The sequence below is a fragment of the Hippopotamus amphibius genome, chromosome 2 (assembly GCF_030028045.1).
Source record: "Hippopotamus amphibius kiboko isolate mHipAmp2 chromosome 2, mHipAmp2.hap2, whole genome shotgun sequence".
Classification (NCBI taxonomy): Eukaryota; Metazoa; Chordata; class Mammalia; order Artiodactyla; family Hippopotamidae; genus Hippopotamus; species Hippopotamus amphibius.
This window is the reverse complement of record NC_080187.1, coordinates 107,632,008-107,655,964: the sequence shown is the minus strand read 5'-3', so window position 1 is coordinate 107,655,964 and position 23,957 is coordinate 107,632,008. Positions and strand designations below refer to the sequence as shown.

The 23,957-nt window shown below is 51.7% G+C and overlaps 1 protein-coding gene across 2 annotated transcripts in view; it reads right to left on the bottom strand.

The window, feature by feature from the left end:
- The window catches only part of SH3RF1 (SH3 domain containing ring finger 1), a 162,520-nt gene that overhangs the window by 10,626 nt on the left and 127,937 nt on the right, over positions 1 to 23,957 (bottom strand). Inside the window, exons 6-11 of one of the 2 annotated variants that reach the window (XM_057722044.1) lie at positions 22,630 to 22,740; positions 14,965 to 15,128; positions 13,825 to 13,995; positions 10,983 to 11,239; positions 9,880 to 10,187; positions 580 to 878 (exon numbers count right to left, since the gene is read on the bottom strand). In XM_057722044.1, the coding sequence (XP_057578027.1) occupies positions 580 to 878; positions 9,880 to 10,187; positions 10,983 to 11,239; positions 13,825 to 13,995; positions 14,965 to 15,128; positions 22,630 to 22,740 (1,310 nt within the window). The remainder of the gene's footprint in view (positions 1 to 579; positions 879 to 9,879; positions 10,188 to 10,982; positions 11,240 to 13,824; positions 13,996 to 14,964; positions 15,129 to 22,629; positions 22,741 to 23,957) is intronic. The other variant, XM_057722045.1, reaches the window with a different exon arrangement.

Below are 23,957 nucleotides of genomic sequence, written 5' to 3'. Positions count from 1 at the left end.
AGTTTTTCCTTATTAAGTGGATTTTCTCTCCCAACACGCTCGGAGAGCCCCAGTGGCCACATCAGACAGATCAGCTCCTGTCTGTGAAGGTGTCTCAAGGCCACAGTCACTGAGCGGAGCTCACTGCTCTGCGGGTATCGGAACCGTGGGCCGGTCAGGAGCGGATCAGGCTGGGAGAACACCGCCACGCTCTGGCTCAGGAAGAATCCAAAGAGGACTCTGAGCGGCAGATTCTCCAGGTGCTTTACAACTAGCAGGTCGTTTGATGAAAAGGCCAAACATGAAACGCGGGCGGAGGGCTGGCCATGAATGGGCAGCAAGAAGGCGCGGGGCAGGGGCGGCAGGGACCCTCGGGCCTGTCGGCGACGACGCGGGAGATGCGGACGGGAAAGGGCGCGGACGGGAAGGGGCGGCAGCCCGGCGGGGCAAGAGCTCGGAGGGAGCAGCAGAGATGGAGCCCGTCACCCAAGGGGGACAGGAGCCGGGCTGGCTGTCACCACGGACCCAGTGAAGAGGAAGCGGGACCCCCTCGGACGCCGCAGACCTGCCGGCTCGCCGTGGCCGTGACCATGGACTCACCTTTCACAGACCGCGGGCCGAGCCTCGCCGGCCGCGGGGCCCAGGGACGAGCAGGGCTGCCGGGGTGGCGGCGCCACAGGGGCCGAGTCCAGGGAGCAGGTCCGGCGCTGCGGGCCGGGGGCCGCGGCCGGGGTGTCGGCGTCGCAGGGCCCGGGGCAGTTGCAGGGGGGGCCCGGGGCCCCGGGCGGCAGCTCGGCCCCCAGCTCGGTGTCCAGGGTGGGCGAGGCCGGCGGGGACCCCCGCGGCTTGCGCTTGGTGGAGGCCCCAGAGAGCAGCTTCAACAGCCCCTTTTTCTCTTTCTAGGGTGAAAAAAAAAAAAGCACGCGAGTTGGAGACGTGGTTCTGTTGCCACAGTTTCAAGTTCAGATTTGAGCTTTTCAGGTGACGTCTGTGGGAGCCTGGGGACTCGCAGCGCGGCCTGGGTGGGGGGGGGGGGGGGGGGGGGGGCGGCGGTATGTTCCCCTGCCTCTGGCCCCGCCCCCGCCCCCACCTTTTCCCTGGTTCTGGACACTCCGCTGCTCATCGCCATCCTCCATGGAGGAGGTAGGACGAGCTGATAAAAATGATGTAAAACCAAAATCCTTCCAATTCGCTTCGCAGGCTTGGTGAAGGCAGACACTTTGGGACAAAATGGAAATTTCGGATGATTGCTTTAATTTCCTGAAGTTCTGCCTGCCGTATCTCTAACTGTTGTGTGCTGAATTTACATAAACCTGCTTCCATTTCTACAGCCACAGACCTGATCCTTATCATTTTTAGGGGGTGATGTCTTCTTACTTCTTTTTTTTTTGTCCGCACCGTGTGGCATGTGGGATCTAGTTCCCTGACCAGGGATCGAACCCATGTCCTCTGCATTGGCAGCTTGGAGTCGTAACCAACTGGACCACCAGGGAAGTCCACTGGAGTGGGGGGGTGATGTTTTGATCAGAGTGAAGGGCTAAACCAAGCTCACTTTTTACCACCTTGATGAAATTTAACAAACCAACAATAACAAAGGTCCAACCATTTCTACTGCACAAGTACTTCCTTGGTTAGAAAGCCAAAAACAGCTCCACAAAATTCGAAAAAAAGCTTCAGTATAATAAAAAAACATTTTTACGTCTCTTTTCGCAAGCAAGCGTACAAGTAAGAACTTTTCCCGGCAATCCCACTCCACAGAAGCCATCTCATGGCTTTTCATCCCTTTTCACACTTTTGGTCTTTGCTCTGCTAAGAAATCAGATCAAGAACTGGCTCTCCTCCAGGCCCAGCCCCCAAAGGTCAGTGTTCTTCTGATGCCCAACCGTAGATAACAATCATCATTTTAAATTGTTTTACTAAGATGTCAACTACATCAAGTCCTCTGACTGAAAACAAGGCCTAAAAAGAAAACACTTTAGGGAAATAATTCTTTAGAACACTCTCTAGGCAAATAGGAATTATTAAGCTTCACTAACAGGGAAGAATTATGAGGGGCCCACAAGGAAACACAACACTGAGGAATTTTTCCTCAATACTGAGTTAGTTCAGACTCAGTAAAAGCCCCTTGGAGGATCCACAGTAACACAGCTCCATTACAGACAGACTGGCAGAAAGAGGAAGAAACAAAAGCCATCATTTATCAGATGAACAAGCGTCCCAGGGGGTCTACATCACAGGACCCTTTAGCTAACACTGCCCAAGGCACCTGTAGCCCGCGGGGCAGGGATGGGGGCAGGGCTGGGCTGTGCTAAACCATTTCTGTTTGTCTGTTTGTCGGGGGCTCAGGCTGCAGACGAGCACAGCTGGTCAATCAGCCCCCTGCCCCTTCCTCCCCAACCTGAGGAAGGTTCTCTAGTCAGGCCCGGCCTCGGCCATGCCTCACTGGCTTCTGCTTCACCCCTTCACCGTCCGGGCGACCACGTGTGCGCTGCAGTGAATGACCCCACACCCTGGTCCGGCGCCCAAGCCTGCATGTCCTACCGTACCAGTGCCGAGAGCAGGACGAGCACCAGTTGCTGGACACAGATGAGCCAGCAGAGGAGGTGGGATAGGAAGGGAGGTGGCCAGTCCCAGCGCCAAGGGAGGAGGAGAGGACAGTGTGGACTCCCCAGGGCAGTGGTGATTCTGTCTGCACGGCGGCCTGTGGGGGGGCAGACACACCTGCTGGTGTGGCCACTGGTCCTCTGAGGGAGCCTGGGGTCTCAGGGCCGGAAACGAGCTGGGAAGAATGTCCAGCCTCTCAGGTTCTCAGCGATTCCTGCCGTGACATCAGGAAGCACATGCGAGCCCCTGGGCCCCACAGATCTACCAAGAACACAGCCTGGTGATAAACTCAGTCTCAGGAAACCACTGCTAAAGGCGCTTCCAAAAAGCTCAGTCCTGATGCCAGGAAAGTAGTTAACTGGATGCCACTCTGGGAACAGCCTCTAAAGTGATTAAGAAGAAAGATGACCTAGTTCTTCTAAAGGGTCACACACATGAAGTGTCTGACCCTTTAGTGATTTCCAGGGGATGTGTTATCATATGAGATCTGGCAGACACAGCAGGCTTGGTGCTGTGGGGAGGGGATGGGGTTGACAATGACGATGAGGATGTGGATCAGGATGGGGATGGCAGGAGGGGATGGGGATGGGGACAGGGGTGGGCATGGGGACAGGGATGGGGATGGGGAGGGGGGTGGGGATGAGATGGGGATGAGGATGGGGACAAGGATGGGGATGATGATGAGGATAAAGAGGGGGATGGGGATGAGCATGGGGATGGGAATGAAGAGGGGGATGGGATGAGCATGGGGATGGGGATGAAGATGGGGATGGGGATGAAGATGGGGATGGGAATGAGCAAGGGGATGGGGATGAAGAGGGGGATGGGGACGAGCATGGGGATGGGGATGAGCATGGTGATGGGAATGAAGAGGGGGATGGGGACGAGCATGGGGATGGGGATGAAGATGGGGATGGGGATGAAGATGGGAGCTGGCATGGAGGGATTCTGCCCAGGTCCAGGAGCCAGGCTTTGAATACCATACTCCAGTGTTTCCACGTTAGCAGGACAGTGAGACCCCTTTGAGAAGGAGTGTTGCAAACTCAGACACTTAACATGTAACAGCACCTTTCTTTCCTCAAAATCCAACAGCAGAGATGAGAACTACAGATGAATTAATAAAGGGTACACTTCAGCAAAGCAATTTTTTAAATGTCATGTTAGCATGCATGAAAAAGGGCATATCTTTTAATATAAACCTTAATAATTCTTCTCCTGTGGGTTTTTCCAAGAAATTATTCCTAGATAAAATAATGTTTTCACAGTCATAATTTCTCTTCAGAAGATTTCGTCATTTAAAACCATATCTCAAATTACAAAAGAACTATCTGGGTCAGGATATGATCACCAGATAGCCAGAAAGAGTAATTTCCAGATATAAACATAATGTCTGAACATGAAGTTAATAAGTCTGTATTAGTCACACAACAGAGGCTGGGAAACGCCAGGTCAGAGCTCCTTCTGAAGCAGAAATGAATTTCATTTGAACAACTCACCATCACCCACACCCCACCATCTTGCTCTCTGGTCTGCTCCATGCCCTCAGATGCACAGAGAACGTAGCAAGAGAGAGTCTTCTGGGCCTTTGGTATCAAAACTCTACGTAATCACACTTCCAAAGATTGGAGTTGCTGTTTGTGGGTAAGGCACCTCCGACACCAATTCAGACCATTGTCTGACGATAATCACTTGCTCTTTAAGCAAATATTTACTGAGCATCGAATAAGAAGCTGCAGTGCCCTGGGACCACAGCAGAGAAATCTCAGCAAGAGGCTCACATCCTCCGGCAGAGATGCAACCCTGCAGGCACACAGTACTCACAGGAAACCCAGCAGAGCCAGGGGAGGACGATGGGGCGCCAGCCCCAAAAGATGCGCAGCGCCAGGCATCGTGCGTGCACAGAGGGAAAGGCCATGTGAGATTCTAGACGTGGTTAAACACCACCGGGCTCAAGAATCTTGCTCGATGATTTTACAAGCACGTGTTCATTCCTGACACCCACATGATGGAACAGGAATCAGTACTGTCCTCACGGCCTAAAGCTCGCCAGTGGTCACCGCTGTCAGGGGTGACGTGGGCTCTCACACAAGCCCACCCTCCTCTCTGGTGAGCTCAGCGCGGCCACGTCTCTGGAAGCACCTCTGCTCTGGGCACTGTCTGCCCAGGGATGCAGGCCACGGAGGCCGGGGGCCAAGCTCTGTGGGCGAGTCTGCACCACCCAGGCTTGGTTTGGTGGGCTGGGACCGCAACTCTGACCACTTGGCAGGAAAGGGGCTTCTCCTTAAGACAAGGAAACAGTGAAGCCCACAGAGACCACCTTGTTTCTGACAGTGAAACATGAGCTGGGAGGAAGGAAGATCCCGGAGCAAAGAAAGCCACAAGCAGGGACTTCAGGACGAGTGTTCAGAAGGGAAGGAAATGGGCATTTAAACCTTAGATGGATGTTCCACTTAAGAAACCCAAGAATGGACTTCCCTGGCAGTCCAGTGGTTGAGACTAAGAGCTTCCACTGCAGGGGCCGCAGGTTCTACCCCTGGTCTGGGAACTAAGATCCCACATGCTGCAAGGAGCAGCCAAAAAAATAAAACCCCAAGAATAAAAGCAGGGGTCCTCAAGCACTGGCACAGTGACGAAGAAGGCGATGGTCGTTAGGGATCTGGGGCACTAACCTGGACGTGGAGGAAAGCCACCTTTCAGGAGCATTCCAGGACACGACACAGCCTGGGGACCAGCACCACTTGGCTGGCGGGCTTGGGAACAAAGGACGACGTAGGGCAGACACTCCCAGCACCCGAGGGACTAGGGAGGTGGGCGGCAGGAAGAAGAGGGCGCAGAGGTGGACTCTTCCAGTCTCCTGATGTGAGGTTAGGACAGTTGAGCTAATTAAACCAATCAGGCTTTAATTAGAGGCCATTAGACAAGGCAGCTCTAAGCAAACCAGCCCTCTGCCTGCAGATGCCTCAGGGTTGAGAAATCACACCCAGGACAACCAGTCACAGACAGACAGCCCTCCCTGAATAAGGCGACACTTGACCTGCAGCCACTCACACAATTTCCCAGCTTTGCTTCTGCGGCTTCTGTGTAATACGCAGCCTGGCCCCCAGCTCCTGGCGGCGGGCGAGGGGGCTAGCGGTTCCCAACCTCTGCTGCTGTGGCACTGCCTGATTTGAATAGAATTTTGCTCACATCAAACTCATGAAGTTAGAAAAACGTCCAGATAAGCTGTTAAACTGATAACTGTAGAAGCTATCAGAGATCTTACAGAAAGAAGAAAAATAGTGGTAGAAAGGCCCAGAATTTCAAACAAGAAAAAACGGAGGTGCTGTTTGGAAACACAGGACAGAGTTTCCAACACCTATTTATCAAGCCACACAACACAGTTACTGACCGAGTCGGCCAGAGATTTCACGTCAGGGGCAAAGACACGATTCTGAGTCTCAGTGAGCGAGGACTTCCAGACAAAACAATGCTCAGGAGGAACAGCCCTGAGAGCAGGCGGGGGGGCCCCGCCGTGTGGGGCACCCGGCAGCCCCCCCAGGGCCTCTGGGTGCAGAGAGCAGGGCGCGATTGACGGGCCCTCATCTGGAGGGGGCGTTTAGGTACACAGTGGTGCCCATCCCAGAAGGACAAGGAAGGCAGAAATAGGGAGGGAGTTGTCAAAAACCTAGATGTTGGCTGCAAGTCCCAACTAAAACCAGAATCTCTGACGTACTTAGAATCTCGGATACACTTTTCCCTTGACTTGCTGATAATTTAATCTCACAGAAAGCCAAGCAAACTGCAACGTGGGGTCTAACTCTGATCACCTGGGGGAAAGGTGGAGCCCAGGGGCAGCGGTGTCCAGCTGGTGAGGACTCAGAAGGAAGCGCCCAAAGACAGACTGCCCGTGGTCAGGCTCGAACTCTGAAGTGTAAAAGAACTGATTTTAAAAGTTCCAAGAAAATGTACGCATGACCTGAAACGCAAAAGGAAAGATGCTTTAAGAACAACGGGAGGGCTTTCCAGAATGAGGGTCTAAGCACACAAACGCAAGTTACCCCAGCGGATGGAAATGCAGAGGCGCCTACAAACACTGATGTGATGCCCCAGGAGGCAGGCAAAAGGACCCCACAAAAAGATCGGGAGAAGGGCCCCTAGGAAGAACATGTCATGGCCGAGGCAATTCAAGAAGCTGAAGACCAGAACGAGCTTAAACTTGCAAAAATGCTAATGACCAAAAAAAAGTGTGTGAGGAGGGGGTTGCTGCTCTAACAGTTATGCTTGAAACAAGAAGAACAGGAAAGACACGGATCTGTCTGGGCTGGATGGTGGTCCTCGGATGTATGAAGAAGGGAAAGGCTCATCTTCAGACTGGAAAGGAAGAACAAAACCCCTTGATGGGAGGGAAATGCAAGAGGAGACTGGGATTTAGAGATCAAACCACTCTTCCCCCACAGGCTGAATCCACCCCAGCGAACAAAGAAAATGAACAGCTGACATGCAACCCGTAATCTCTGACAGATCCTGGTGGACCTGGGATCAGGGTCAACTCAACAGGCCAAAGAAGGGCATGTCTAGTCCTCATTTGCAAAAAGAAGACAACAACACACCTTGCAGACCATCTGGAAAATCCTAGAACAGCACAGTCAACGAGAGGTTGGCTTAGGAAAGGAAGTGAGACCGAGGAAGAGTCTCCTTTAGGAGACGGTGGCTACAGTCAGTGACAGCAGAAATGACGGGGCAGCTGGGGGATAGTCCGGATGCGAGAATGAGAGACGCTGGGATGTCAGCAGGCATCCGCCAAGCTCTCCTCGGACGTCCTGGGTGACAGGATGGAGGGATGGGGCGAAGTGACACTCCTCGTGTAACCATGGGATCACTGAGTTTAGAGCCACTGGGGGAATCTCTTTCGTGAGCTGGGAACATTAAATGAGGTAGCAGATTTAGGAAGGGAAATGTGAAGTCTGTGACACGAGGAATAGGGGAAAAAAACCTCTAGAGTGTAGCCTTTAAAAAAAAGAAGATAACCCTGAACTACCTTGCCGAGACCAGCTCCGCGACTCGAGGTGAGTGACGGGTGCCGCAAGCTTAAAGAAAACACAGACACAGACTGAAGAGAAAGATGGGACCAGGGGACTCAAGACCTCTAGGATCAAGAGCCTTGCTGATTCATCCCACGTTGCTTTTATTGAGTTCTTGGCATAGCCTAAGGGTCTAACGCTTCCAGTTTAGTCCCATAAACAAGGTTATCTTTGAAATAAACACACAAAGGCCTCACATGACTGGGGCAATGATCTTTGTTTGCCTCCTGGGTTCGATTTGAGCAGGTGTGGATTTGAGCTGGGTGTGGATTTGAGCAGGTGTGGATCTGAGCTGGGCGTGGATTTGAGCTGGGCGTGGAGAGCAAAGCAGCCCTGGGGGCAGGAGACCTCTCTCAGAAGGATTAGGGGTCTGTGCCCCACCCCTGTTGGCCCCTCTGCCGACTTTGCCTGTCTTAGGTTGTTCCTCCCCTGAGGAATCTTACCCGTCTCTGGCTAACCAGCCATCCTCCAGGGCCAAACAGGGTGATATGAGGTGTGCAAGTGAGAAAGGGGCTGCGCCCCCAGAGAGGGTCAATATTCTGTTTCCACGGTAGCCTATGCCCCCATGGTCTCCACGCCCAGCACCCTTAGTTCCTCCACTGCTCAAGCAGGACATGCTGGATCCAGTCACTCGGCCCACATACTTTAATTACTTTTAGTAACATTTACAAGGTTTCAGAAAGACTTCTGAATGTCTTCCCACACTACCTCTAGGGGTCATGTAGAAAGGAGACCATCATTCTCTGTGTAGCCCCTTAAAACACAGAGCCAGGGTTTGAAGTCACAGAAGACAGGTGTGTGCGGACAGAACTTTCTCAGAGTTGGAGCTGCCTGAGATGCTCCAAGGATGCTCCGGAGCCAGGGCACAGGGGTCCAAGCAGAGGCCAGTGGCCACCTGTCAAGGATGGGGACTCAGCGGGATAAACGCAAGGCCCTTATCAGCTGCTGCTATAACCAATCACCCCAAACTCTGTGGCAAAAACCAGGTGTTGGCAGGGCTGGGTCCTTCTGGAGGCGCCAGGGGAGAACTTTCCGTGCCATTTCCAGGTTCCAGGAGCTGCTCCACTCCCTGGCTTGTGGTCCTCTTCTCGGGTCACTCTGCTCTCTGCTCCTGCCTTCACGTCTCCTCTGGCCCTGATCCTCCTCCCTCCCTTAGAGGAAGATCCCTAATTATACTGAGCCCGCGTAGATAATTCACTCATCTTTAAACATTTAATTTAATCCCATCTGTAAAATCCCCTTTGCAATATAAGGAAATGTATTCTCAAATTTCAGGGATCAGGAGAGGGACATCCTTGGGGGGCCATTATTCTGTCTAGCACAGGCGCACTTCAGCCTCAGAGATTCCATGAATTCTTCCTGGGGAGGCCTGGGGCTGAAGAGTCTGTTCTCCGCGAAAATGGCCCTGATGCATTGTCCCAGAACCTTCCAATCTAAACCATAAGATCATTCTTCTGAAGATACTGACAAAGTTGACCATGTCAGCTTGAGTACAAGTTTAATGCAGTTAATTATAAACACTGAACAGATACCAATCTTTTGCAAAAACTCTCATGTTAACTCAACAATTAAATATTAACTTTTTAGTAGGCTGTAAAGTTTATTTCCTTATAAGCCCCTGCTTACAGGTCTCCCTAACCATTTAAACAGAGCAACATACACAACCACAGAACCAGGTGACGACCCTAGAGCTCCCCAGGGCTGGGCTGCAGCTCTGGGGGAAAGGCACGAACACTGGGGGAAAAGCCATGATTACAACACAATTGCACAGAGTCTGCTGCCACTCCGCTCTTTCTGTGCACATTAAATCAACATCCATCTCCCTTGTCTCCAAACCGAAACAGAGGTTAGTCTTTCAAACACAGCTTCCCACTTACATTTTCTTTGAAATTCAGGCCCAGAGGAGAGGTTTTTAAAAGACCTATCAAATTAGAAAATAATAACTCCCTATATTTCAAGTCAGGAGAAAAACTATCCACACAGATTATAATCAAATATAGTGCAGGAACAGGACAACCACAAATAACACCTCTGATCAACAGTTTCCACCCCTTAGGATATTAAGTACATCTCTGCAGAACTGCTCACCAGAAGCAAAGCTCACTAAACAGGAGGCGTTAAGGACAGAGGTGGGGTGGGGGAGCACTGTCGTTAACTCCTCTGGGGGAAGGAAGCCCCTGGAGCCGGACCCCAGCCTCCCGGCACTGAGGGGCAGTCACCCGCCGCTCGGGCTCACCTTGCTGTCCTTGTCTGGCTTGGCCACCGAGCCGCTGTCAGGAGAGGTGGGCGGCCCGGAGAGCATGGTCACCGGGCGGCCCCCGGGCTCGGTCTCCAGGGAGGCGGCGGGGATGCTCGGTGGGGCCGCAGCGCAGGCCAGGGGGGCGCTGACCCGACCCAGGCTGCCGGCAGCTGCGTGGGCAGGGGGGCCTGCCATCGGGGGGGGGGGCTGCGGCGAGGCCAGGGGGTGATGTGTCAGCCCGGCGGCGCTCTGAACCTGGATGGGCGTCACGGCCGCTGTGGGGCGCTCCTGGCTGTGTGCCGAGACTGGGGGATGGGAGAGAAGAGCAAAGTGTGACCTGGATGCACGCTGCTCACCAGCCCCGCAGCAGACCAGCACCCGCGTCACACCAGTAAGAAACCACAGTGGTGTAGAAGCACTTAGTCTTGGCGGGGCCCCTGGACCCCATCCTTCCAGATGCCAGATCAGCCCAAAGTCTGCTGAGTGCCTATCCCCAAGGATGCAGGAGGCCCCTCCCCCAGGGTTCTGGATGCAGGGCCACCCCCCACGGTACCCCACAGGGTCAGATCAGGCTGGCCCCAGTGCTATTATTAATGATATTATTATTCTTCTCCCTTTTCTTATTAACCATTTTCGTTTTTTTGGTTTTTCTGATAGAATGGAGCACATTTTCTCCACTGTTACTCAAGACTCTTGGGAGATTTTCAATGCTATAGAAAGAAGAAAGCTATTTAAGGTCCAACTCGGTCTGAAATAGAACTGTGACTAAGCTCCTCCCAAATGCTCAGCACGGCGGTCCTCAGGGCACCACACTGCTGCAGCGGCGGGATTCGGAATGATCTTCAGCATGGAAGTCATATTTTCAAGTACTATTGACAGTCTTAGGACCCGCCAAATTTCCTTCAGACTCTCCGTCTGTAGATCAGGCTTGAATTCACAAGCCAGACAGGTGGAGCCAAGTGGCCGTGTCTAAGCTGCGTCTGCCTGTTTCCTAACGCTATTCACTATTTTAACATTCCATTTCCTTTCTCAGCATCTTTTGTAAAAGGTCTGATGCTGGTCAGGGCCCCTTTCGCGGTGCCCCGGCCTGGTCCCCGCACCTGTCCTCGCAGCACTGCGCGCCTGGTTGACGGTCATCTGTCCGGACATGTGCAGCAGGACCTTGGCCTGGGGACTGGTCTGGACGTGAGCTGCCGACACCACAGCCGTGGGGACCCCGGGACCGCTGGCCACGCTGTTCCCCGGGGGCTTCTGGGCAGGTGCTCCTGTGGGGGAAGGGCTGGCCGGGCCCCCCCCTCGACTCGTCTGGCTGGAGGTCGACACGGGGACTTTACCTTGGGAAGCACTGGTCACTGCCCTGCCGAGAGAGAAGCCCAGTCCGTCAGCAAGACAGGAGACAGAACAATAAACAACCAGAAAAACGATGCAGAATGTGTTAGGAAGTGGACGGAGCTCTCTGACCAAGGGTAAGAAGAGCAGATTCAAAGAACAATGGCCGAGGCAGAGAACTGTCTGGAAACTCGTCTGAGTCGGAGTCGATGACCTGTCACTCTGCTCAAGGGCATACAGTTCCCGGGCTCAGCTCCCATCAGAAGTGAAACAGCCCCACCCCGGCTTCCAGGCCCTGCACTCCTCAGCTCTGGCCCCCGCAGAAGCTGGTGTGTTAGAGACAGTGTCCACGTTGTCACAGTTGTGCTCACGTGCCCTACCCCCTCCCTACCTGCCCCGTGTACACACGCGTGTGCACACACTCCTGCAGTGTCCCCTCTGGATTCCTTCCACCTACCTCAACCTCATTTATGTTTCAATCCTGTCACTCCCAGCAGCCTGGCCGAAGGCTCAGGCCTAAGACCTCAGGGTTCTACACTGTTCTTCCTTCTACGACCCTTGATTACAAAATATGATGCATTATTTTTTAGCAAATTCCTTATTAAATACTCCCGACTCAGTACAAGTTCCCTGAAAGCAGGGCCATGTGCAATGGTTCTTTTACATTTCTCTTGTACATGCATAGCTATAGGGACACAGCCAGCTCCAAACAAATATCTACTGATTGAATTTAATGAAAATATTTTTTGATATTCTAAATTCGTTTAAACAATTCTATAGAGTTAAACAATTCTTTCTACCAAGCAGAATACTTCATTAACTTGACCCTCTGTATTATTTACCATGAGGAATAACAGAGAATTTACTGCTAGCAAGCATCTCTCCAGAGACTTTTTGATAATTTGTATTTGAATCTCATGAAAACGTTTTCCTTCACTAACTTGGTTTTTTGTTGTTGTTTGGTTTTATTTCCCTTAGTTGTTGTGGCTTTTTGTTTGTTTTCTTTTTCCTACCAGGGAAGAGCTAGCTGCCATCTTCTGGATGTGAATGTAGATTTTAACATACACCAAGAAGAAGGTTTATACTGATGAAAAATCTGCAAGTCAAATGAAGGCTAACATTCTGCCACCATCTGCAACGAGAGTGATTTTCATTTGATTAGGCAGCTGGCCAGCCTGTGAATCAAGGCCAACAGCAGACAACATGTCAGTTCATTAAGCCATTTATTTAAAATCAGGGCTTTGAGAACTGATTTAACACAGTTAAGCTGGACCATGTATTAAGAGCCTGGTGGCCAAAAACTGGGCCTTCCTCAATGCTGATGCCATTATAGGTCACTGCATTCGTTCCAAAGCTACTTTTGTTCGTGCTCAGAACAGGGACTACCTTTATAAGGTAAAGACTGTATATCTATACAACTGAAGCTTTTGTTTCCCATTGCCCTATAACACGGTTTCTCAACCTTGGTGACAGTCTGAGCCAGATAGCTCCTTTCCGTGCAGGCTGAGCCATGCCCTGCTCCGTGTACTGCGTGCCCCTGGTTTCCACGCACTGGAGGCCAGTAGCACCCAGCCCGCATCGTGACACATCAAAAATGTGTCCAGACACTGCCAAATTCCCCTGGGGAGCAACACCCTCCGTGGAAAAGGGTGAGGGACTCAGGTCATAGTGAAGGAATTTCATTTCTGACTGTATTACGGAAAGTAATTGTGGGAACTCAGAGGTAATTGCCAAGCTATGGGAATAAACGCCTGGCTTTCAGCACCTCTTCACCAGGTGACCTCACACAAGTTGCTCAACCTCGCCACCTCCACGTGCTCACCTGTTGAGAGGGGCGCGTAATAGCGCACACCAGGGAGCTGTTTAAGGACACGGTGTTAACGTGTGATGCATTTAGAAACCTGCATGCCTGGCGTCTCGTAAGCATCACACAAATATGAGTATTAATAATATCGCTTTTGTTTAACCTAAACACTACATTTTTAATTTTCTTCTCACATTTAACTTACAGCAAATAACCTAAAACCCAGTATGTTTGTTGGGAGAAACCTACAGTTTCACGTACACCCATGTGAAGAGTATGCTAAGAATTTGAGAGTGAGGAGTGACTTCAGCAAATGCAGATAGGGATCTTTAAAACGCTGGCTGTGGGGACTTCCTAGGTGGTGCAGTGGTTGAGAATCCGCCAGCCCATACAGGGCACACGGGTTCGATCCCTGCTCCAGGAAGATCCCACATGCCGCAGAGCAACTAAGCCCATGTGCCACGACTACAGAGCGTGTGCTCTAGAGCCCGTGAGCCACAACTACTGAGCCCATGTGCCACAACTACTGAAGCCCACGCACCTAGAGCCTATGTTCCACAACAAGAGAAGCTACCACAATGAGGAGCCCACGCACCACAATGAAGAGTAGCCCCCGCTCACCACAACTAAAGAAAGCCCATGTGCAGCATCAAAGACCCAACACAGCCAATAAATTAATTAAGTTTTTTTAAAAGGCTGTATAATAAGCAATTGTAATGTGAGAAGGAATCTTGGACAGGCTGAAAACCACGGGAAAGGATAACGCTTCCCTGTTAAGGACTCAGTACACCATTTACGGAGAGCCCTACCTTGTGACAGGGGCCACATAATTGCCAGGGAAGACCCCGATCTTGCTGGTGTGCATGGACGTGCCCTTGAACCAGCCGTCCTGGCAGCGCTCGAACACGAGAAACATCTCCCCCTTCCTCAGCTCCAGCTCATCCTCTTTCCGGGGGCTGTAGGGATAAATGGCCACATACCTAGAACAGGAAAAAACAGCTGATTTCAAGCTGAGTAGCAGGCAGACCACACGATGCTCAAAACTCTTCTCTGGCATGAAGCCCTGAACATCTTGTACAAAAGTAAACAAAAAATACAATCCTTTAACCTGTAAGCAGCCTCAGTTATTATCCACTGAACTGCCATCTACATTGAAAAGGCAGAGCTGCCTGACTCAGAACCGCCCACCTGGTCCTCCCAGTGTGAAGGTAACGATCCCGCCAAACGGTACTCGTGGGTGTGAAGGAATTAATGCAGCTTCCCAGGGTGCACACCTGCTGCGGGGCATTAGATGCCCACTGGGAAAACTGAGCCCTTCAGATGGCTCTGGTCAGACTTGGGAAGCAGCCCCGATGAGAACATATGCTCCAAAATCCCGCTGGGAAGCTCGGCACACGGCAGAACCCGGAGGCGGGCGGCACCAGCGATCATATGCTCAGCCAGGGAAGACACTGAATTTGCACGAGTCAAATGCAAAGCAAGTCCAGATCACAGAGCCTGCAAGGCAACTGTGCCACCAACACGCGGAGACCAAGGGCAACTCAACCAGGCGCTAAGCATCTCCTGGGTCAACCCACACCAGGCAGGAGGCTCCAACACCGAGCTGCCCTCGGCCACAAGCGGACTGTGAACTGGATTATCGGACCTTTCTGGACGCTCACTGTGGGGGACCTGCAGCTTTTCACATGCACACTCCGCTAGGTCTGGCCCGGGCACTGTCCCTCCTGAGCATCCTTACGCAGGGGGTGAAGGTGGGAACGAAGCCCGGGCAGGGGTCGCAGAGGAAGGCAGGGAAGCACTCAGCAGGCCGGCTACCCGGTGGTTTCCATCCCCTAACGACATGCACGACTGGGTGGAAGACACCAGCCTGGCACCAGCTCCCCCCAGAAAGCTGTTCTCTGCCTCTCTGCTCAGGCTCAGTCCTCAGCCAGAAAGGACCCTGCACTTACACGCTGGGGCGCGTCTGCGGCCGCGAGTGTGTGGTCTGGTCACTGGGTCCCGCCGCGGGCCTGGGGCCCATCCCGGTGGCGGTGGTGGCGGCGGCGGCAGCAGCAGCAGCGCCCGCGGGGGTGGCCGCCTGGAGAGGGGGTGGGGGGAGAGGAGGATTCATGGTCTGGAGAGAGAGACGAAAAAGAGGGAACAAATGATTTATTTACATCTTTCACAGCAAGTGGGAGGGAAAAGGAACCAGAAACCCATGAAAAAAGATGTCGCTGGAATCCACACAGAGCAGAACCAGCCACCCTGTGCAAAAGCCTCCTTTGAAAAGACTCCTCTTTGTTCTCCTTTAAGATCTTAGAGCCACAGCAACCCCTTCCCTCAAGCAGGTAAGTCGTCACACTTGGGAGGAGGGAAAGAAAAAAAAAATGACACAATTGCATGTAATTTTAAGATTAATGGCGCTTTTAAGTACAAACCAGGACCAGGATCCAAATGCCTTTCAAAGAGGGCAGCTATAACATCACACTGCTTGCTAGGAATTAATTTGTGATTGTTTCTATAACCCGAAATGTAAACACGACAGAAAACAATTCAGCTATACTGTACTGCAAACCTCCACCACAAGAGTATTTCCTTTGATGCCTGGTTTCCCAAAACCACAAACAATAGCAAGCCACAATCACGGGGCCATTGTTGCTACTTTTGTTTACTCCTTTCTTAGCTCGCCAGCTTTTGAAATTTAGGACTATCAAGGCTGGTAATCTTGAACAAGTACACTGCAGTACACTGCGAGCAGCTGCAGGTTCCTCTGTGGGCTCTGCCCACAGGACTCCACGCCTTTTCAACATCAATGGAGCAATTGTTACCTTCTGATCTATACACCCCAGATCATTCTTTAGGGTCTGGATACTGAAACTCCTGGGAAAATAGGCACACAAAGACCTGCGTGAACCCCCACCTTGCCCGCCCTCCCCAAATCTTTGAACCACTCGCTGTAAAAACTGAATCAAAGGAGAAATAAGGAGCCTGAAGACTGCACCTTGGGAAGCGTAGGTGGCGTCTCCACATCAGTGTAAAAGAAACTCCTGTGGTTTTTAAACACAGGGAACAACACTTTGTTTCCGTTTTTTGGAAAAAGATTTGAATGACATCAACACTTCCTTCATCTGCCTGTTAGTATACATAGTTCCAGAAAGACCATAAACTGAGCAGGAAAGAATCTCAAATTTCTAGACGCACGCTGCAATTGTTTCACACATTATATTTAATTTCTTGACTTTGGAGAATGTTGCAGCCACGGCAGGACACCCAGTGCAGGACACACGCGGCACATCGCATTCTCAGGGCAGGCAGGGTGGGGGCGACAGTCGTAGAACAGGCCACCCTGTGCCCTCCTAGCTCCGGGAGGGCAGGCACAGAGCCTGGTGCCCTCAGCACCTTTAACCAGGAGAAGGCCCAGCACTCTTGCTGTTGGTCTCAGGGACAAAGTGGAGAGAAATAAAGATTATCCTGGTAGAAGACTCAGCGCACGTGACCCAAGGGGGTCCTGGACAAGGACACTGCAGAGAAAAACACCCACAGGGTGTGAAATCCCTGCTGAACCATCTCCTCCCAGGCCCCACTTCACAGCCATGTGGCCGTAGTGGGTGGGGAGCAGGTAACAAACAAAACAAAAGGATCCCAGGCCATCCACCCCTGGAATCACTCAGCTCACAGCCAAGGGCCCACTTGGCTCTCTGAATACAATTCCACTGGCAAAGGGAGGAGAGGAAAACTGCTGCATCTTCACACCAGTAACACAGAGGCTGTAGTAGACTGGCCCTAAGCAGGAAAAAAGAGCGGGGGGGGGGGGGCGCGGCGGGGCAGGAGGGAGAGAGAGAGAGGGGGGGAGGGAGAGAGAGAAAGGGAGAACAGAAGAGAAGAGAGGACAAGAAAGGAAAAGCAAAGCAAAGCTATGGACCTGATAAAAACATAGGCCACATTGTGTTAACAAAATATAAGAAAACATCACCACTCATAGGTAAAAAATACAGTAAGGAAATGTTTGGAGTATGTGACTTTTACTAAGAGTAAGTCAGGAGTCATTTGGTACCTGGCATAAAAGAGGAGGTTCTCAAAGATCCCAAAGGTGGTGTTGGAGAGAAAACGTGGTTCTCTCTCTTACAGGCAGTTTTTGTAAAACTGGCCAGATTTCTCCCCAGGGTTGGGCTGCGTAACTTCAGAGAAACATGCACATGTGTGTGTGTGTCTGTATGTGTGTGCGTGTCTGTTCGTGGGAGGATAAGCACACAGACAGACTAGGGACTACACACAGATTCCCCGACGTGGCTGCCCCAAGGGGCTGATCAGATGCCAGGGCCCCGGTGTGTCCAGGGCTGCTTGGTGAAGACCCCGCACTGAAAGAACCTGGAGACACAGACGCCCAGGAGGAACCCGCGGTGTGCTGTCCTGTGGGAGACTGTGTCCTCTCCCTCGCCGGGGCCACCTGCAGCTGGCCTGTTACCACACAGCCAGGGCCCGGGGGCCAGCACACACCTTCTCGCAGCAGCAAAGGCACCTATGGGCTGCTGGAAGCACCGGGCACATCTGGTCACGACAGCGTTCAGAACCAAACACCACGCTTGGCACCGCCGTCAGCAGACACTGAATCTAAACCAGCAGGGCTGGGAAGCGGTGAGCAGCGTGGAGGGGCCGAGGGTCGGGGGGGCCATGGCTGGGCCTCCAGGACCCGACACAGGGGACTGGATGTCAGTCCCACAGTCGCTGAAACGAGCTTCTGCAGATCCAGATCTCTTACTGGCACGTGGCAATGAGCTGAGGCCAGAACGAGGGGCGCTGAGTAACACTGCCTAAAACCAGGACTTGGGGCGGGGCCGTGGTGGGCAATGGGCACAGCTGCCCCGTCCAGGTTCTGTCCCTGACCCACTGATCTCAGAAGAGGCAGCTTTACACCACGGGGGACGCATGGGCCTTGGGGTCAGAAAGGCAGATTCCAGCCCTGGCTCAGCCTCTGAGGGCCGCCCTCGTGTTCCCTACAAGAAAGAAGAGTCCTGTCCGAGTGGTACAATCCAGGCCACAAACGGGCCACATCCACTAGAGGACAGTGAGTGAGAGTTCAAGGACTTGCTGTGACCACTCCTCCTCACTGGTGCCCCCTCTCCTCTCCCCTTCCCGCAAGCAGCCCCGAGGTGCCTGGGGGCTGAGCGCCATGGGGTCCTAACCCTGGCTGGGCGAGGGCTGCAGGCCGCCGACGAGGAAAGCGCTTTGCTTGGAGGCTGGGGTCCTGACAGTAGAGGGTCCGTTTTCTTTCAGACTGTCCTTTACGTGTGCCCCTCCCTCATCTCCAGGGTAGAAAAGTGGCCACCAGCACAGAGTGTGGGCATTTCTGGGTCCTCTTAGCAAAGACCACTAAATATTCCCCAATCCCATCATTATTTCTTCCTAAACATCCGATTTCAATGAACCCACTTCCTCTTTTTTAAAAATTTATTTATTTCTATTTTCGGCTGCGTTGGGTCTTCATGGCTGTGCAAGGGCTTTCTCTAGCTGTGGTGAACAGGGGCTACTCTTCGTTGTGGTGTGCAGGCTTCTCATTGTGGTGGCTTCTCCTGTTGCGGAGCACAGGCTCTAGGCGCACGGGCTTAGTTGCTCTGTGGCATGTGGGATCTTCCCAGACCAGAGATCAAATCCGTGTGCCCTGCATTGTCAGGCATATTCTTAACCACTGCACCACCAGGGAAGTCCCATGAACCAACTTTCAATGTCTCTAAATGGTCTTCCTGGGCCGTGAACTCAGACGCAGGTGCTTGACTAATGAGGGGACAGTGGGAGGGGCGGCTGGTCACCCCCGCCTTGGGGCAACAGTGCCACCAATCCTCACAGCATCACCACCCACACACAGCCACGTGTGTAATTATTTTGAGTATTTTGCCTTTTTTAAACAATGAGTAGGAAACAGAAAAATGGAAGCAATGATACCAGTGATTAAAAGAAACACTCAGGGTTCAGAATTCAATAAAATTAAGACGACGGAAAAGTGAGTTTTTCGTCTCATCTAGACACTCACCAGAATTAAGTCACGGGCACAGCTGTGAAGAACAGGAAAAAGTTAAAGAGTATATTTAAAAATGCCAGAGATAAATGCTTGAAAGATGATGTCTAAAAGGGAGATGTAATTAAGAATTTGGTAATTAAAAAAAAACCTCTCTGGGAATGGACGTTCGCTCACCAACTGTGGATGTACTGTTCCACCTTTGATGGGTGAGGAGAGACGCCTGCACGTGTCTAGTGACTGCAGAAATGACATACATGCCCACGTGCGAACCCGCAGAGTTCTCAGCAGCAGCAGGTCGGGGAAGCGGCCTTCCGGCCCCCTGGGCGCAGCAGAGGCTGGGGATGGAGACTGCTTTATCATCACAAGGCTTCAGAGTTCGAAACCGTCCCGCTGTCCTTGCGTCCCCGTCACCCAGCTCTGCCCATGAGACGCAACAGGTCCTCAACGAGGTTTCACGAGTGAGAAAGCATCCTGTGCATCTACCGCCCTCAGGGCAGCCTGATGCAGATCAGGAGGCCTTGGTTCCTGAGATGCCAGGGTCCTTCTCTGTGGTGCTATGAAGGTTCTGTCCACATCCCACCCTCATCCTGAACTGCTGCCAATTCTAAATGCTCAACTTCTGCTTCTCAAACTGCCAAGCTTGGCAGTCCCGTCCCTGCGTCCGGAGCCCTGCCCTGACCCTCTGGACCCTCCTATCGTGGGCGACAATGGACTAAGTACGTCTTGACTGTTCTGAGAACCTGACATCATTTAATTCTGTTTCTTAAGTGCACGCGTGTGCGTGCACACAGACACAAACACACCTGTTTTAGTTATGGTTACACACTCTTGGGATGCAATCTGATTTCAAGCTGGCCACGGGCTGTATCTGGCCTTTACTGACCTGACTACCCTGCGATATTGTGCAGCTCTCAGCTGGTCCAAAGGACCAGGCATCACCCATCACTTGCTTTACAGGTTCTTCTGCCATTGTGCACAGGACACAAGACCAAGATCTTCATCCTCCTCCCCTCACAGAATCATTCAGAGAAAAACCCTTCCCTGCTATGAGTAATCTGTCTAAATTAGGTAGACGTAATACCAGTTTTGTTCCTAATATTAGATATTTAGGATTTTAACAGTTACATGTGAGATGTACAGGACAATATGCTCACAATTCCATTCTGAATAAAAGATTAAAAAGTCTCAACTCACGAAAAAAGTGCTAGAAGTAAAGTTCACATCCTAGTCCAGTGGTGGCACTTATCACCTAAAATCCACACCGGGAAAAGCACGGCTTCCTTCCCACCACGCCGCCTACCCTTGCTGTGATGGCGTGCAAAGTCTTGGGAAAAATTTCACATTTTAAACAGGATACTTGCTAGGCTGATGGAAGACGCAGAGGGCACATGTTACTGAGATTTTTCCACTCCAACCTAACATATTAAATCCAAAGCATTCCTGCCAGCCGACCGGGGACTCTGAGATCCAGACGTCTCCTGGGATGACAGGCGACAGATCTGCTCATAATTAGTTTTCCATTAAATGGAATTGGCATAGACACAGCGTTAATAAACCATCGTCTTCCGGAATATGCAGGCTCTGTTATATAATCCTGGGATGAAGTGGCTGAATGTAAATTAATTTTTGTGTATTTACACTCTCTTGTGACCTGTGGCATCGATGTGCCCTAGGGTGCACCTAGCTAAGAGCGACTGGCCATTTACTGTACCGTAAAATTGTCAGCCCACAGGGGCTGAAACTCAGCCAGCTCTTCGTCTTTTCCACTAATTAATTTTCCTAAGATCAGAAAAGTCAGTCTTTTTTCCCTTAAGAAATCAAGTTAGAATTTTTCCACATGAAGTAGTCATCTGCAATCAGAAATTGCAACAGGTTGTGAATGTACCGGGGTGGGTGGGAAGGGAGGGAGGAAGGAAGGTAGGTCGGACGGACAGATAGGGTCTTTTCTGGGGATGAGAGGGCAGGAAGACTGGGGAACTTAGTTCTAGTCAAAACACCCAGGGCCAACAGAACCTCAGGGGAACCACCTTTCAATAAAAGTTACCCGACTTTCACCTCCTCCCCAGAGGAATCAATGCTACTTCTCCCACCCCAAACAGCTGTACTATCAAGGAAGCTGTTAATTGTTCCAGAAACATTAACAGAAAGCAACTGTAAACTCCAACGGGAACTTATTCACTTTCACTGCAATACAGGAACATGCTTACCTCCATGAAAAGCTTCCAAAAGTCTACATCAAGCTAGATACTAATCCTGCATCTCTCTATATCCCACCTTATTTCAGAGTCAGCTTTCAATTATTCACGAAATGTACCGAGACAAAATAAACATAAAATAAGAAAAATGAGGCAAAAGGTAACTGAGGACAATACGGCTAGATGGAGCAAACACCTTCACTACTGCGCTGTGACATCCTTGCTGGGTGCAGGGGGTAGGGGCGGGGTTGCATATGCGGCTCTAAGCACTCGAGGAGAGGGAAACAGAATCTTTGCAACGTAGACAAAGTGCACAACCTGCAAACAAACCAGCCGTGAGAAGCCTCACTGTTCCCAGGACAGACAGTAGAGAAAACCACACCTGCCCCGGCCCTCGAAAGCCCCCCTCCAACCCCGATGCCAGGTGGTACCACCTCCCCGAAGCAGATACAATTACTCTCATTTTATAGGTGGGGACACAGAGGCTCAGAGAGGCTGAGCGACCTCGTGGCCATGTAATGAATGAGTGGCTGGGCTGGGTTCCCCACCCAGGTCGGCGCCCCCATCCCTGGCCACACTGTTTCCTCTGAGAGCATCGCAACCAGGAGAGATTCCATAAAGCAAGCTAAGGGGTGGGGAGTCCACTGCGGAGAAGGGACTTAGTGATCTCTTCTATCCTCATTCAACTCGGCAATGGAAGAAACAGCCTGAAAGTGTAACAAGGCGGCAGCCTGGATGAGAGACACTGGTTCCTAGCAGGTCACCTGCAGATTTAGGAAACAGGGGTTTGAGCCATTGTGTTTCTGCTTCCTGAGGTCGCATTTCTTGCTTCTTCCCGTTCAATTTTCTCCCCACAGAGTTCTTCTTAGTCTCAGCCTCCCTGGACTGCCCTCACTCTTCCTATTAATTTCTCCCACAGGATGTCTGAAAGCACAGCATTCAGACTCTATCTGCAGGCTGTGGGGTTTTCAGGAGAATCACACATCTCAGAGGCTCCAGGGAGCCCGGCCACGGAGACAACAGGAGACCAAGAACCCAAAGGGGAACGGTAACCGGAGACAGGAGTCCATGCATCGCGTGACCCAAGGCAAACCATGCAGCCTCTGGGATCCCAGCTTCCTCCGTACTTCAGTACATAATCCCGGTCTAGGAATCCAGCAGAAGCAAAGGTTAAGCCTTCAGAAAAATCAGGCTGGACTTTAATGAAAAGTAAAAGTGCTTCCCAGAGCTCTTCCTGTAGCCTCAGGCCACCAACCCTGGAAGTTAAAATAAGGCGCCGCTGCAAGCCTGAGACTTTGTAATTTTTTGCTAAAATTAAGAGAGAGAGAGGATAAAAGATAGAGACCTCCCCCACCCCCAGCAGGTGTCAGCGTGAGCCACGGGGTCAGGAGGTGCTGGGGGGAGCGGGGAGCGGCCATACTCACCGCAAGGACCGCCGGGTAGGGAGCCTCCGACGGGAACGTGAAGGAGGGGCCGGTGGTCACCGGGCTGCTCGGGGGTGGGGTCACAATCAACCCTGTGGTGCTTATGTGAACCTGGCAAAGGACAAAGAGCGAGTAAAAACAAGACACCCTGGGAGGCCGAGTCACAATCAGACATACAAAACCTGTAGTTCCTGTTACTGGGGGAAGGCAGAATCACTCTCAGGTTATTCAGCCCAAATACACGGAGGACCTAATGTGTGGCCGACCCCAGGGAGCCATTTGACAAACACTGTCGTGAACACATTTCACATAGCGAATCCACGGCAGCTGGGCGTCCTGACAGCCCGACGACCGCTGCCCCACGTGGATGCTGCCGGGAGCTGCCTGGCCCGCAACCAGCCCGTGAACGCCTTCCTGGGACTTCCCTGGTGGTCCAGTGGTTAAGACTCTGAGCTCCCAATGCAGGGAGCCCAGGTTCGATCCCTGGCCAGGAAACGAATCCCGCGTGTCACAACTAAGAGTCCACATCCCGCAGCTAAGACCTGGCACAGCCAAGATAATAAATAAATAATAAACAAATACTAAAACCAAAATAGAACAAAATACCTTCCCAAGGATTCCGTTCAGGTGGGCTGTCCTGAATACTCACCTGTCTACCAACACGTTAAATCTACATGACACGCTTAAGGTATTGTGCTATCGTCAGGGTTATTTCTCATGACTTGTGCCTTTCCGTGGGGATGCAAAATTAAAACGCAGCTGCCCAGATGTGCCAATTGCCAGCAATTATTTGTAAAACCTTTCAGCAAACAATGTCAAGCCAAACTAGCTGTTTTCAAAGGCGTCTTATCCACGACACTACCCAACAGTAATTCACTAGAAGGAAACGGAGTTATTCAGGTCATTTCATCGTCTGTGTTCAGGTACCCAATCAATTTCACTCCTGTTGCACCCCAGGTGTGACTGCAGACGGAGAGGGTGGGTTCCAGCACCATTGGGAAGTCTTTCCTCCTCTATTAAAGGAACGTGGCTGGCTGCTACCTCTTTCCCCCAGGAAACAATTTTACACCAAAATTGCTGGGCTTCTTGTAACAAAAACTTAACCCCAAACCTAGTTTTCTCAGTCCCAATAATTAGGGAAAAGATCATCAGCACAAAGAGAGGCTCAGAGATTAGTTGCCAGACGGCCTGAAGGAACTTTCATTTCCCGGCAGGCCAGCCCCTGCCAAGGCCGGGATAGCCAGCATCCCAGCACAGCTGATTTTCACAAGTCAGTCTGTGCTCCACGGAACCCACATCCTACACCTGTGCCTGGCAACTCACACACT